The sequence below is a fragment of the Eurytemora carolleeae genome, unplaced genomic scaffold (genome assembly GCF_000591075.1).
Source record: "Eurytemora carolleeae unplaced genomic scaffold, Eaff_2.0 scaffold117, whole genome shotgun sequence".
Taxonomy (NCBI): Eukaryota; Metazoa; Arthropoda; class Copepoda; order Calanoida; family Temoridae; genus Eurytemora; species Eurytemora carolleeae.
In genome coordinates, this window is record NW_019396401.1 from 319,129 (window position 1) to 334,851 (window position 15,723).

The 15,723-nt window shown below is 33.7% G+C and overlaps 2 protein-coding genes across 2 annotated transcripts in view; both read right to left on the reverse strand.

The window, feature by feature from the left end:
• Nucleotides 1-141: 141 nt before the first annotated feature.
• On the reverse strand, nucleotides 142-10,315 carry LOC111702510 (uncharacterized). Its single transcript, XM_023474229.1, has 16 exons — nucleotides 10,248-10,315; nucleotides 9,138-9,209; nucleotides 8,802-8,882; nucleotides 8,298-8,375; nucleotides 7,904-8,060; nucleotides 7,143-7,250; nucleotides 6,912-6,964; nucleotides 6,510-6,579; nucleotides 5,940-6,112; nucleotides 5,545-5,601; nucleotides 4,936-5,014; nucleotides 4,314-4,363; nucleotides 3,901-4,253; nucleotides 2,648-2,786; nucleotides 1,721-2,266; nucleotides 142-1,542 (listed from the first exon to the last, which is right to left on the reverse strand). The coding sequence occupies exons 1-16, from the start codon at nucleotides 10,313-10,315 to the stop codon at nucleotides 780-782; spliced, it is 2,847 nt and encodes a 948-aa protein (XP_023329997.1). The 3' UTR covers nucleotides 142-779.
• A 3-nt stretch (nucleotides 10,316-10,318) lies between these two features.
• LOC111702495 (uncharacterized) overlaps nucleotides 10,319-15,723 on the reverse strand; it is a 7,760-nt gene continuing 2,355 nt past the window's right edge. The window contains exons 6-12 of the mRNA XM_023474203.1: nucleotides 15,551-15,620; nucleotides 14,993-15,074; nucleotides 13,225-13,345; nucleotides 12,372-12,464; nucleotides 11,907-12,014; nucleotides 11,447-11,545; nucleotides 10,319-10,414 (exon numbers count right to left, since the gene is read on the reverse strand). Coding sequence (XP_023329971.1) covers nucleotides 10,322-10,414; nucleotides 11,447-11,545; nucleotides 11,907-12,014; nucleotides 12,372-12,464; nucleotides 13,225-13,345; nucleotides 14,993-15,074; nucleotides 15,551-15,620 — 666 coding nt within the window. The 3' untranslated portion in view covers nucleotides 10,319-10,321. The remainder of the gene's footprint in view (nucleotides 10,415-11,446; nucleotides 11,546-11,906; nucleotides 12,015-12,371; nucleotides 12,465-13,224; nucleotides 13,346-14,992; nucleotides 15,075-15,550; nucleotides 15,621-15,723) is intronic.

Here is a 15,723-nt window from a genome sequence, read left to right on the forward strand (position 1 = left end):
ACAAAAATATCATTTCATTTCTGAAAAAAAAAAATTTAATTATAAAGAAAATAAATCTTTAAATCTGCAATCAAAACAAAAAATGTTCATTAGTATTAACAAACAAAAAAGTTTCCAATATATGAATGTATAAATTTTCAAACATTTACAAATATGTGAATGATAATTTTATAAAAGTATAAATGTTCAATTTAAACTATAAAGCTCAATAAGATGTATTTTTAACTAAACCAAATCCTTTCTTTTCTTAGGATTTTTAAGGACGAGTTAAGTATTAAAAAAATATCTCAGGAGTTAAAAACAATACTTTCTTAAAAAATATATGAACACCAAACAGAGGCGTATTCAGCCCCCCGATAATAAACCATGCACTACCATTTCATATTTGCATTTGGTGGATTCCTTCGTTCAAAGTATCAAAAATCCAAGAAATTTTCTAAACAATCGCGAGTTTTTGAATTAACACTGGAATTTTTGACAATACACCTTTGATCAGTAAATAGGATTAGTTATGAATAATTCATAAATTATGATTATAGATAAAAAAATGCGAGAAAGTTTAAAAACCCCTTAAAATAAATCAGGGTTTAAACAAACATATATCACATACTTCAAACAGAGTTAGCCTAATTATGAATATTGCCTAACAATGTGTATAAAACCTTAATTTTCAAAGTAGATTAACATTAAGTAAGGAAAATACTGTGTTTACTACTAGTACAGAGTAGATACATAGTAGAAAAACAATAGGAGTAAAATAAAAATAGTTGTTCAGAAAATCATGAGGGAGAAAAGTTGTCATCGTCATGGGGGGCAGGACTGGGAGAAGGGCTCCCAACAGGAGAGGGGCTATAATCAGGTGAAAAAGATTTGTTATCAGGAGAGTAAGGAAAATATTCAGCGGAACCAGTGCGTAGTGATGAAACTTGTAATTTGAAAGCAGGGTTCTTAGTACTGATATTGCATCCTTTTTCATCAGACAAAACCTTCTTTGTTCCAGACTTATTTTTTTCCCCAGAGGAGGGTTTGGATAATCCAGACTGAGAGTCATCCGAGTCTTCAGTAGGTTGGGTTGCAGTGGTTGTATAGCGGCCTTTTTCCTCCGACCAGGCCTTCTTTTTTCCAGACTTCTTCTTTTTCCCAGACTTCTTCTTTTTTCCAGACTTCTTCTTTTTACAAGAGGAGAGTTTGGGTGAACCAGACAGAGAGTCATCCGAGTCTTCAGTAGGTTGGGTTCCAGTGGTTGTATAATGGCTTTTATCATCCGACAATACCTTTTTTGATCCAGACTTCCTCTTTTTACTAGAGGAGAGTTTGGATGATTTTCGAAGCTTGTGTGCACCGTGAGAACCTGAAAGGTAATCGTCAGAGTCTTCGATAAGTTGGGTTGCAGTGTTGGTGCAGTATCCTTTATCTGCTCCAGACTTCTTCTGATAACCACTAGGACCAGGTTGAGGTGATCCTTCAGGGGAGCATGTTCTATATCCTGGAGCAGAAGGGCTTGGTGGAGAACCAGTTGGAACTGAAAAACCACTTGTAGACCTGAAATTTAATTATTTCATTAAAATATTAAACACTAGAGTAGATATACGAAAGGTTTTTAACTAAGAAACATCATTAATGTTGAAATTTGATGAGGTAAAAAAGGACCGATAATATTTTAATTAGTTTATAGTTATTAGTTATTAATATTATACCAAACTCATAATAAATTACTCACTTGCGTCTTTTCCGTCGGTTCTTACGGGTAGATGTAGAGCTAGATGTAGAAATTGAATGTGAGGTTGACCTTTGATGCTTTCGGGATTTCTTCCGATCAGAAGATGGACGTTCACAACTAGATTTAGAATTGGAGCGTGATCTAGACTTCTGGTCCTCATTGGATTTATAACGATCAGTAGCTGGACGTTCATTCCTGAATTTGAAACGGTCATATCTAGATCTTCCTTCAGATCCCAGGCTGTCTTTGGAGCTATCATCAAACCCCTGAGTTAACATTTCACGCTCTCTTGAACTTGAAATATCTCTCGTGACTGACATATCTCTTTTTACAGAACAATTTTTAGACACAGAATCGTCTCTGAATGAAGAATCATTTCTGGTGGCAGAATGATCTCTGGTGGCAGAATGATCTCTGGCGGCAGAATGAACTCTAACTGCGGAATGTTCACTCGTGTCGGAATCAACTGCGTTGAAACGACCATCTCTTGCAACATCATTATTTCTGCTGGCAGAACCATCTGAACTTGCAATAGATTCTGGAACCCTAACAGAGAATAAATGTTAAATTCTGAATTCAGCTTTTTCAAAGACATCTTTAACACAAAGCAAAAGCCAAAATCTTTTGATACAGTTTTGATACCAACTACAAATGCTAAAAAAGAAAAAAAATTATAATTATATCAAACTTATTTTGAACTTATCTCCCAAAAAATGCAGATTCAATTCTTGGTTCACATGATTATAATTGAAGTTTATAATTACTTTGGGGCAACACTGCATGAAGTTTAGGATAATTAACGCATCGAGTCCGTAACTCATAAACACATGATATTTTTTATAACATTTGGTTGGTGTGTGCCAACTTTTTTGAATCCATGACATTGACTACCACGCTTGGGTTAAGAACATAAAATTAAATTATTACCCATATGTAAGTCCTGGGTTAGGATCGAAAGGATGAGGATGATAGTAATTAAAATAACAGCCTTCGCCATCATCATAATAATCATAATCACTGCTATCGCTTCCCCCTTGATCATTGTATCGTGTTCGACCTCCAGGATCTGAATATGAAAAAATATAATTCTAGCTTCTTCAGCGATGAAATTATTAAAAATGTTCAAAATCTCGTTAAGATCAGCCCTAAACTTAACTTAACTTAACCCTAAAGATGCTGCATTATAAATTTATCTGACTATTGTGTACGCTCTGTACAGCTGTATCTGACGTCATTGGTTAAAACATTAAAACCGCGGTATTTAACATTTTCAAACGTAGTCAAAAATGCTCAAGTGCTACAGAGTGGCATTTTAGGCAGCGAAAGGGACTAAACACCAAATATATCCAATATAAAACGTTAAAAATTTTAAGTTAATGTCGTCTTTTGTTTCATCATAAGCAAGAAATAATTTCGCATTTTTGCTTTTGTAACCCATTTGTGTGGATTTGGGTTAAAAAGCATGAATCATTTAATGAAATAGAACTTCCAAGCAAGCAGAAAATGCCTTTATTCATTAGAGAAGACGCGCGACACGTGTGTTCCAATCATTAATAGATAGACCAAACAATTGCGTAGAATTTGCGTGGATTTTCCGATGAGTATCTTTATAAAGAGAGTCTTTGCTTAACCCTATCACGATTGGTGGGAGGGGGGGGGGGGGGTTCTTCATAAAATTCTTTAGCTGGTTTCTCCAGGAAACTATAAAATGTAAGATAAAGGAATGAACTGTTTCAGTGTGGCGAATGTGTGAATTATCAAAAACCATGTGGCTTAAATCCATATGTTACAACACGTAGTTACTTAACGGGAATGATTTTTTAAGTTGATCCACTGAAGTACTGACAAGAATAAGGACGCAAAAAAGATGTATGACATACATATTACATTCACATACAATGCATCTGTATATCCATATAAAAAAACAAGACATTCGTATTTATATGTTGCGTATAGCCGGCCAAACGGCTGGGCCGAATGGGCTGGCATTTTTTTGTGGACACTCATGGGTTGCCTGGGGGTAACATAGACTAAAAAATTAGAATTTTTCTTTCTTCAAAGTTTTTTCCAAGGACAAAGCCGGGCCCTTCAGCTAGTAGAATATACAAGTCAAAAATTAATTTCCATTGGTATTGGAAATTCTGTAATATATAACCCTTTAAAAGAACTCGAAATCTTACATTTTTGTATATATCTCTCAAAATCTCCAGGGGATCCATTTCGTTGGTCATAGCCCATGTTAGAACGATTATAACGTTTTTCTCTTGGCGGTCTGTAGCGGGGAGGAAGATGCAGAGGAGAGTATTGAGGATGAGAAGGAGAGTTATGAAGAGAGTATTCACCGAGGTATTGAGGAGAAGGAGGAGAGTAACGGCCTTGAAGAGAAGAAGGAGAGTAACGGCTTTGAAGAGAAGGAGGAGAGTATCGGCCTTGAAGGGAAGGAGGAGAGTAACGGCCAATAAGAGAGGCGCCAGGATAATGGTAACGACCAGGAGGAGATCGACGATCAGGGGAGTATCCACGATTTTGATAACTAAAAAATTCCACACAAAAAAAATAAGATTTTTTAAAAATTATAATGAAGTTTTCTTACTATGTATTCGGACTTTGCCATCTATAGTCTTCATCATCACTGTAAGCACTCTGCGTCATTGAGGAGATTACATTTTACATTTAAAATTATTGAAATTAAGACTTTAAAAGGACTGCTAGTGTAATTTCAAGGGATTCTCCATTTATAGAATGGTACGTCTGCCTGACAAAGGCGCAGTGCCCTTAAAACCATTGTCTGTTTAAGAAATCAGTAAAAGCTTTCATTTTTCAATTGGCGTTTCTCTGTAAACAAGTTAAGTATTTCTGCTTTTAAAAAATATAGAAATTTTCAGAAATAAGCACTTTAAGCTAGAAAAACGAGGATGTCTTTCACAATTTTATTCAGATTAGGGTTTCGAGGATAGAATCAAGAATTCCCTCTTTTCATTGAGGTTTACTTGAAATTGCGCTAACAGCCCATTAAACGATCATTAAACTAAAAGTTAGGATGAACTTCATTAATAAATGAATTTATTGTTTCCCATTTTTCTTTTATCCAATGTTTTATAAGTCTCCGAAAAGTCTAAGATATTAAATTATGAAGGGCGGTTTTTGTCCAGTTCTCTTTTTCAAAGAACACCCCAAATCCCCATTTTAGAATTCCAAAAATTAAATAGAGATTCCTCATATTCCTGTTCATAAGAATCATCATCTTCGTGTTGTTCAACTTCAACATGGATTACATCTTCATAAGATCCAGCTCTAAAATACAAAGGGGGTCAAATTTTCTTTAACAAACTGGAGGCTCATATTTTTAAACGCCGTTTTAACATTTGTAACCTTAATAGTTAAGGTTAAAAGAAAATATAAAAAAGTAGAAAAAAAATAAGTTTGTTTGATGTTTTCTTATTTCATGAATATTAAGTTTCCAAATTTACTTTTAACTGTATCAGAATAACACAAACAAGTAAGTCATTCCTCAATCAACTTATTTTTTATGAAAGCAACCATTTAATTTTATTTTTTATATCCATGACAGTGTCTTTAATCTTACCAATCATTGTTTACAGAAACCGAACAGTCAATCTGAAGCCGGGAAATTTTGCGCGCAGTCAATTAGAGAACTCTTGTTCGTCGGAAACCAGCAGGGATATCCAAAAGAGAGGATTACGCAGAAAGTCAAAAGTATCCACAGTGGATATCGAGATTAAGTGCATCCAACAAAAGAGTTTCCAGCTTTCATAAAGGCAAATTTTTTGTTTGATGAAAACTAAGAAAAACATAAGAACCACCTATTTTGTTGATGTCTAGATTCTTCTCCGTCATTCCTTTCTTCAGTATCACCTCCCCTAAATTCAGAGAAACTTTTTATTTTAGAACAAATAAGGATGTAAAAGGATGAGTTCCATAAAGATTTAAGGCATATAACAATTGAGTAGGGACGAACTGGTAGCAAATAGATTTTTAGACAACTTTACTTATTTTTATATTCACACTTAATAACCAAAAATTCAATGTGTCGTTTTTGTTCAATCTTAAATAACGGAACCTCGGCAGACATAAAAAACTATAATTTGTTACAAATTACAAAACTTTTGATCTCATTGATTTTACGAAGACGACTTCATTCTGCTTTATACTGGTAATCACTTTATGACAAGTCTCCATACCAGCTCCTGGTTCCTACCTGAGAAATCTGAGCGTATTCCCCACCCCTGAACTATAGTTAGAGCTGGGTTTGGTTGGAGGACCCGGTTTCCTTCGCACTTTCGGCATCGGAGAACTTTCAATAACATCGCGATGTTTGCGCGTATAATCTGGATTGTAGAACCGCATCTGGAGATCTAACTGCTTGCGGTCCTATCCACACACGCACACATTTAATCTTTAAGAAAAATATAGGTCTGAGACAGTTAGACCAAAAAAAAAACGTTGAATGGGACGACGACATTTCAGTAATTACATGTAACTTAGATATTTTCAAGTTTATTAATAGTGATACCGGTTGCTTGAAATTTGAAATGGGGAAGTGTACACTGCATAATTTCGTGTTTTTTATGCTTACATGACTATTTCAAATCATGGCTGCAGTCTAACAACTGTCTTCATATTACGCAGTTAAAGAAGTCGCACTGTTCAGCTAGTTATCATATGAAGGTCCAGGAGACTTCAATAAAATCTAAACTGAAGCAAAGTTATAGCTTGCATGTATTCAAATGGGTCAAAATCTCTTATTAAAAGGTGCGCGACCACGTGCCTGAAATAAGTATTGATAATGCTGAAGGTCAGCTCGTTTAATCTTCAGGGATAATGAACAATGTGCCAACCTACGTTAATCAAATGATACCGCGACTAGTAAAACTAATAAGACAGGTTAACAATTAAATGCCATTACATTTGATAAATTTAAAATATTATTTATGTTGAATAATAAAAGGATCAACCAATTTGTATATTTTACATGAAAAGAGAAACCATGAAAAGCTTTACAATATACAGATTTTAATTCATAAATGACAAAATAAAACTGGGGGGAACCTGTTCAAAGAATAAAACACTAGCCAGTGTTGGAAATTTAGAATCGCAACGGGGATGCATTCATGGTAAAAAAAAGTCAGTAGAAAATATGTTTACAATTTAGCCGAGTAGGATCATTTTCCTTCCGTCGTTGAACTTGAGAACATGTTCGATCTCCTTCGTAGGAACATTGTCCTAAACAATTCAAAATATTTAAAAGATGTAAAAAAACGTTTAACAATGATAAAACTTAATTTAGTTTAAGATTTTAAAACTTGGTTTAATTATTTGATAAAATATGATTCAAATTCAATATTTCATATAACATTAACCATGCCCTCCCCCCCCCCCCTCCCAATACTAAAAACCTGACCTTGAAACTGAAAACCTTGATTTCCACGCAGGTTTCCATGATGAGATATCCTACATCCCAGGAGGAGAGCTTGTCTATACCATAAGAAGCACACAGATCTATAGTCAGCTGAAAAAAAACATCAGCTAATTTTAAACTAATGTCAGCTGATTCAAAACTTTATGTCAGCCGATATTAACCCATTGTCAGCTAATATAAAGCCAAGATGATTAAAACCAATGTCAGAATATCTATAAACTATGTCAGCTGTTTAAAAAATTAAACCAATATTAGTTAAAATTTATACTCAATGTCAGCTGATTTAAAAATAATGCCAGTTAATTGAAAAAACCAAGTTCAACTGATTTAAAACTAATCGTCAACTGGTGCCGAGTGAAAACTAACATCAGCTGATAAAAAACCAATGTTAGCTTATTTAACACCAATTTCAGATTATTTAATACCAATGTCAGCTGATTTAAAACCAATGTCAGCTGATAGTTATCTTTATTTAATATTAAGCCAATGTAAACTGATTACAATTATTGTTAGCTGATTAAAACCATTGTCAGCTGATATAAACACAAATGTAACCTGATTTAAACACAAATGTCACCTGATTTAAACACAAATGTCACCTATTAAATCAATGTCATTGTCAGCTGATCTAAACCAATGTCGGCTGACCAAACACAAATTCGGCTAATTTTAATCCACAGCAGCTGATTTTTTTAAATGTCAGCTGATCTTAAAAACAATTTCTGCTGTGATATCGATATTACCTTGATATTGTCTTCCCCTTTATGCCCCAACGCTACACCATAACTAGGAATTATAGTTAATCCTTGTAGTTCGAAGGGAGGACCTACTGATGAACAACCAGTTATAACCTTCGTATCTTCTCCTACAGGGTGTCCGTGCAGGCACTCAACCTTCTCCCTGCATTTATAGAGGGATACAATGCCTGACAAGATCTAGTATAAGTTTTGTATAGATAACACAAGATTAGTTAAATACCGGACAAGATCTAGTATAAGGTTTGCATAGATTACACAAGATTAGTTGAAAACCTGACAAGATCTAGTATAAGGTTTGTATAGATTACACAAGATTAGTTGAATACCTGACAATATCTAGTATAAGGTTTGTATAGATTACACAAGATTAGTTGAATACCTGACAAGATCTAGTATAAGGTTTGTATAGATAACAAAATTGCATCTACTCCTGTGTCTTCTATTTAAACAATAGCTCCTGACAAAAAAAAAAATAACAGCTTTTTCAAGACAAAAAAAAAACAATTCCGCGTAAGATCTTCAAAGGAGAAGTTTAAAATCTCTTTACACAAAATGAAGTTTTTTTATTTTTCATAATTTTTCCGGTTCACAACAGTATCCTTAAATTAAAAGCTTTGTTTGATCCAGTATGAATTAGATATTAATGTTTATAAATTAAAAACTGATTATTTTTTCTTGTTGTGTCTCGACAAACGTGACTTGCACATTTCTACTGCAGGAAAACATATGAAAAAAACCATATTCCAAATTACTGAACAGATAACGGTTTTAAGAGTACCGTTGTGAATCGAGCATTGCCACTTTGCGATGAGGGTCCTTTTAATTAAAAAAGATTTGAGAACTCTCAAATTTTTATTTTCTAACTTAAAGCTGATTTCTGTTCCTATTGAGTGAGTTATGAAGTACACTATCGACCTCTAGCTGATGTCGATTCTGAGATTCAGATATACGACTCAAAAACTCTCTGGCCAACAAAATCCCTTTTCAACATTTCTTGTAAACTTTTAGTTACTTTCATGATCAGGGAAAAATGAAAATCATTCTAAGATGTCGGTTTTTATTAAATCCCTTTTACAAAAAATGGCAAGTTAAAAAGCAACAATTAAAAGCTAAGCGCCCTTGGTTTACTTGTTCATTGAATTCTACCACGGGTAGAAGAATAGAAGAAATCCTGTAAAATTAACAATCCTCTTTATGTATTTTCATGGATTAAGTTTCCCTGTCTTTATGAAGAGCAAACTCAGGCCAGCAGTTCACCATCACTGCTTCCTTCAGCGGCAAACCTTTCCACCTGGCAAAATAAAACACGTCATTTTCCACCGTTAACAAATCTGTTAGTTTATGAGAAAATTTTATCGTATTTTTGAGTAATTAGTTCGTATATTTTCATACTCATCTTTTCGATTTATAAAGTTAATGAGAAAATATTAAAAAAAACAAGAGCCCCTATGTGAGAAATTAAACAAAATAAAATAAGATTATCAAATTATTTTTTTCCAAAAAAAAATTGGGGTTAACGTTCTTTAGCCGCATAATCTGTCCATTGTCCAATGTCCATGGTTACTGCTACTGAGTACTGAGGCCTGAAGTCAGAATTTGTTTGTTGTGAACTCAGAATCAAGCATTGATCTTAATCTTATGTAGATCTATGGATTAATCGAATTCATTTCAATTTCCCCTGTTGGTCATAACCTGCAGGAATAACTTAAGTTGAGGAATCAAGCATTGTTCCTCAATTTGAAAGTGCCCACATTGGATATTAAAATCAAACATTCTTCTCTTTGATGTCATTGAAGAGGACACAAGTAGCCTATAAAATTTGAATATATGTGCTTTGTTTCTCTACCTGATAGACTCCAGTAACTGATGAAGGCAATGATCTGAATCCTGATTAAACGAACAGTCTGGAATCTACCTGATACACTCCAGTAACTGATGAGGGCAATGATCTGAATCCTGATTAAACGAACAGTCTGGAATCTACCTGATACACTCCAGTAACTGATGAGGGCAATGATCTGAATCCTGATTAAACGAACAGTCTGGAATCTACCTGATACACTCCAGTAACTGATGAGGGCAATGATCTGAATCCTGATTAAACGAACAGTCTGGAATCTACCTGATACACTCCAGTAACTGATGAGGGCAATGATCTGAATCCTGATTAAACGAACAGTCTGGAATCTACCTGATACACTCCAGTAACTGATGAGGGCAATGATCTGAATCCTGATTAAACGAACAGTCTGGAATCTACCTGATACACTCCAGTAACTGATGAGGGCAATGATCTGAATCCTGATTAAACGAACAGTCTGGAATCTACCTGATACACTCCAGTAACTGATGAGGGCAATGATCTGAATCCTGATTAAACGAACAGTCTGGANCCATTCTGTCCTACCTAAGTGCATGAAGAAGCTCCCAATCCTGAGCATTTAAATTAAGAAGACTGAAGAACATCTCTACATTCTCTAAGCTCAGGGTTAAAAACTGAAAATATCTGAATTAAGTTTACATTACTCAAACTCGCCAAGAAAACAGGGGAAAACAAAGCTTCTTGTTAATTTTGCAGGAGTTTAGCTGAACATTTACTACTTAAAACGAAGCAAAAAAAAAGGATTCATAACAATATACGACGAAGTCATAGGATTTTAAAAGTTATCATTTTTTTTAAATGTTCATCGATTTAAAGAATTGTCAGTCGTCTGATCAAATCATTTTAGCAAATTTTAAAATTATCAGCCGATTTTACAAGTTATCAGTAGATTTTAATAATTTATCAGTCAATTTAAACAATTGTTATCAGTCAATTTAACAAAGTGATAGTCGATCTAACAAGTTATCAGCCGATTTAAGAACGTATTTTACAAGTTATAAGTATCAATTAACCGACGACTTATCAGTTATCAGTCATTTAAACAAGTTATCATTTATTTCAACAAGTTATCATTCACTTAAACAAGTTATCATTCACTTAAACAAGTTATCATTCATTTAAACAAGTTATCATTCAATTAAATAACTTATCATTCATTAAAAAACTTATCATTCATTTAAACAAGTTATCATTTATTTAAACACTTGTTATCATTTATTCACACAAATTATCTCTTTCGCTTAAACAAGTTATCATTCATTTAAACAATTAATCATTCAATTAAACAAGTTATCATTCATTTAAACAAGTGATCATTCATTTAAACAAGGTATCATTCATTTCAACAAGTTATCATTCATTTAAACAAGTTATCATTCATTTCGCTTAAACAAGTTATCATTCATTTAAACAATTAATCATTCAATTAAACAAGTTATCATTCATTTAAACAAGTGTTATCATTCATTTAAACAAGTTATCATTCATTTAAACAACTTAACATTCATTTAAACAAGTTACCATTCATTTAAACAAGGTATCATTCATTTAAACAAGTTATCAATCTTTTAAACAAGTTATCATTCATTTAAACAAGTTATATCAAAAAGCTGATTAAAAAATCTCTGCCGATATATCTGACGTACCTTTGGTTGTCTGATAAGTATGTTTGTATGGTTGGCAAACTCTTGAATTATGAAATCATGAATCTGGTCGTCACAACACTTCTGGTTTAGCTCCATGTACTAATTAATGTACAATAGTCAAAGAATTGAAGGAAAGCATAAAAAAATTAACTTTAAGATAAAAATAACTTTTTCCGTTACTTGATAAATTTCCAATAATTTTCAGTTCTGTTAACTGATTTTAGCTCGGGTTTTCAAGTCGGGTTTATTGATACCCATAACAATATGAATTTTAAACTTTTCGATTTTACATTTACTTGACTTTTTTCCTGTTAAACCCAATTTGAGACGGCAAAATGTAATGTGTGTAAAAAATAGGTTTTGTAAACATGTCTAAGAATTCCTGAAAGATTTCTTTTTGCTTCTTGAAAATTATTGCAGAAAAAATGTCACCCTTCAATGGTTTATATCTTCTATGTACCTTAAAAACATCCTTGGGCAAAGTCTTTTTTGCTTTGTTATTAATGATAAAGTTTCTGCAGAACTTATCCAAATCCTTGATTAGATATTTGTTGGCAAGATACAAAACCTAAAAATATTTAAATTAAAAAAAATAGAAAATGAGACAAAAAACATCACAGCAGAGTTAATTCTGGTTGAATATAATTCAAATTGATAAATTAAAATAATATCAAGTATTAAATAAGGGTCTCCCAGACGTAGTTGAAGAGTGGCATGTTCAATTCACAACAGTACTTTTTAAACCTTTATCTGAGTAGTAAAGAGGAATTTTTCGTCGTTGTTCTATCATTTAATTCTGACAATTTCTGCATAATGAATATAACACTGACACAGGAAGTGTACTGTTGTGAATCGATTACTTCATTAATCAACAAATTATGAAGAACGAAAAAACATAATTTTAACAAATTTTTAAAAATGTCACCTCAAATGCTTGTTTTAGGCTGAGAAGAGGAATAAACTGTGTGAAAACAAATTGAATCAGGGATTTGATGTATTTCGGCTCAGAATCATAAATCTAGAAGAAAAACAAGAAATTTATTAATTTTCAAGGGGGATGGTGGAGATGTCATGTTTGAAGTAGTGGGGTGGGGGGCCTGCCGCCTTCATTTTTTGTTCAAATCTACCAATTTTTTGGCTGCACGTCTAATTAGTAATCGAAATTCCTAAAATAAAATCAAATTGAATTTTTATGACCTCCTATGACCTCTAATGACCTCTAATGACCACAACAAAGAGAAAATATTTCAACTATGGCTTTATGCACATCAAACGAAAGCTAGGAACCTAGGGAATACAGTAGCAGCAACAAATCCAGTGTTTGACCTTCTAATGAGCTCTTACGATCTCTAATGACCTACATGACCTCCAAAAATGAAAATGTTTTATCTATGGCTATATGCATATTAATTAAAAGCTAGGAATTCCAGGAATACAGTAGCAGCAACGAATCCAGTGTTTGACCTTCTAATGACCTCTAACGACCTCTAATGACCTAAATGATCTACAAAAATGAAAATGTTTTTACTTTGGCTTTATGCATATCAAACGAACGCTAGGAACTCAGGAAACACAGTAGCAGCAACAAAACCTTCTAATGACCTCTAACACCTGTAATGACCTAAAATGACCTCCAAAATAAAAATGTTTTAACTATGGCTTTATGCATAACAATGAAAGCTAGAAATCCAGGGAATACAGTAGTAGCAACAAATCCAGTGCTCTCCAAGATGGGGGGTTTTCAGTTTTCAGTTGTAGATTTCATAATAATCCTTTACCTTAACTACTCCTGTTTTCTCCAAGAAGGCGGACTGAAAAAGAACTTCAAAAACATCACTTTGAGCAACTAAAGCGTTCATCTGTGCTTCTACTGTAGGTTCCCCTGGTAGGGACGGAAATCTAAAAAGTTTAATCAACTCAAAGGCTTGAACAAAATTAAAACTCACAAAACCCGGACTGTCGTTGTAATAACAAACGATTCACAACAGTATACTTTATTCATTTATTTATTTTTTATTTTTAAGAATTTGCAAATTATTTCTGCATAAGAGCGTCCTTTAGATCACTGTGCACGCCTAAAGGTTGTCTGGTTAGTCCTCTCAAGAATAGATCTATTAAAGATTTAACAAAAGGAAAAGCTAGAACCCCCTGAAAATATCAAGATTAGGAATAGCTAGAACCCCCTGAAAATATCAAGATTAGGAAAAGCTAGAACACCCTGAAAATATCAAGATTAGGAAAAGCTAGAACACCCTGATAATTACAAGATGAGGAAAAGCTAAGAACCCCCTGATAATTACAAAATGAGGAAAAGCTAGAAACCCCTGACACTTACAAGATAGGGAAAAGCTAAAACTCCATTACACTTACAAGATGAGGAAAGGCTAGAACCCCCTGATAATTACAAGATGAGGAAAAGCTAGAACCCCCTGATAATTACAAGATGAAGAAAAGCTAGAACCCCCTGATAATTACAAGATGAGGAAAAGCTAGAACCCCCTGATTATTACAAGATGAGGAAAAGCTAGAACCCCCGATAATTACAAGATGAGGAAAAGCTAGAACCCCCTGATAATTACAAGATGAAGAAAAGCTAGAACCCCCTGATAATTACAAGATGAGGAAAAGCTAGAACCCCCTCATAATTATAAGATGAGGAAAAGCTAGAACCCCCCGATAATTACAAGATGAGGAAAAGCTAGAACCCTCTGATAATTACAAGATGAGGAAAAGCTAGAACCCCCTGATAAATACAAGATGAGGAAAAGCTAAGAACTCCCTGATAATTACAAGATGAGAAAAAGCTAAGAACCCCCTGATAATTACCAAATTAGGAAAAGCAAGAACACCCTGAAAATATCAAGATTAGGAAAAGCTAGAACACCCGATAATTACAAGATGAGGAAATGCTAAGAACCCCCTGATAATTACAAGATGAGAAAAAGCTAACAACCCCCTGATAATTACAAAATGAGGAAAAGCTAAAAACCCCTGACACTTACAAGATAGGGAAAAGCTAAAACTCCATGAAAATTACAAGATGAGGAAAGGCTAGAACTTCATGATAATTACAAGATAGGAAAGGCTAGAACACCCTGACAATTACGAGGTTAGGAAAAGCTAGAACCCCCCAAAAATTACAAGATCATGAAAAGCTAGAACCCCTGATTATTACAAGATGAGGAAAAGCTAGAGCCCCTTGATAATTACAAGATGAGGAAAAGCTAGAACCCTCTGATAATTACAAGATGAGGAAAAGCTAGACTCCCTGATAATTACAAGATGAGGAAAAGCTAGAACCTCCTGATAATTACAAGTTGAGGAAAAGCTAGAACCTCCTGATAATTACAAGATGAGGAAAAGCTAGAACCCCCTGTTAATTACAAGATGAGGAAAAGCTAGAACCCTCTGATAATTACAAAATTAGGAATTGATAGAGCACCCTTACGATTACAAGATGAGGAAAAGCTAGAACCCCCTGATAATTACAAGATGAGGAAAAGCTAGAACCCCCTGACATCTACAAGGTTGATTGAGAGAATTTACCTAAATGTAACGTCGCAACATTTTCCTTCTTTAACCTGGGCCCATAGTTTACCAGCCAGAGGGTTTCTCATCTCAACCGAACCTTGTGCATTCAATCAATCAATTTTTTTTATAAATTGATCAATTTATCAAGTTATCAATACAACGATCGATCAATCAATTCGTCAATCAATCAATTCATCAATCGATCAATCGCTTCATTAATCAATCAATCACTTCACCAATCAATTAATCGATCAATCAATCAATCGATCAATAACTTCATCAATCAAGCAAGCAATACATCCATCAATCAATCAATTCATCAATCGGTCAATCAATAAATCAATCAATCCCATGAATATCTTCACGTGGAACTTTTAAAGCTTCAGTCTGTCTTAAAACAACTTTACAAGTTTACATTTTTAAACAATTTTAAACAGTGCAATAAAATTTCGTTTTCAGTCCTTCATCCATCTGCTGTACACTTTAAGAATACAATTCTATAGTGGTTCATTAATCAAACAAAAAATTAATTGTCATTTAAAGTCATAATTTTTTAAGAAATATTTTCTAAACCTCTTTTGAACTGATCAAGACTAATCGGTGTGCCTGAGAATAATCCGATAGAGGTTCCGTTCACCAGGATCTATTATAAATAATGATAAAGTAAATGACAATTGATAAAAAATAATTGGAAGATTAAGAAACCCCAAGGGCTTCGTTTGGGGGTTGAAAGTACCCCCCCCCCC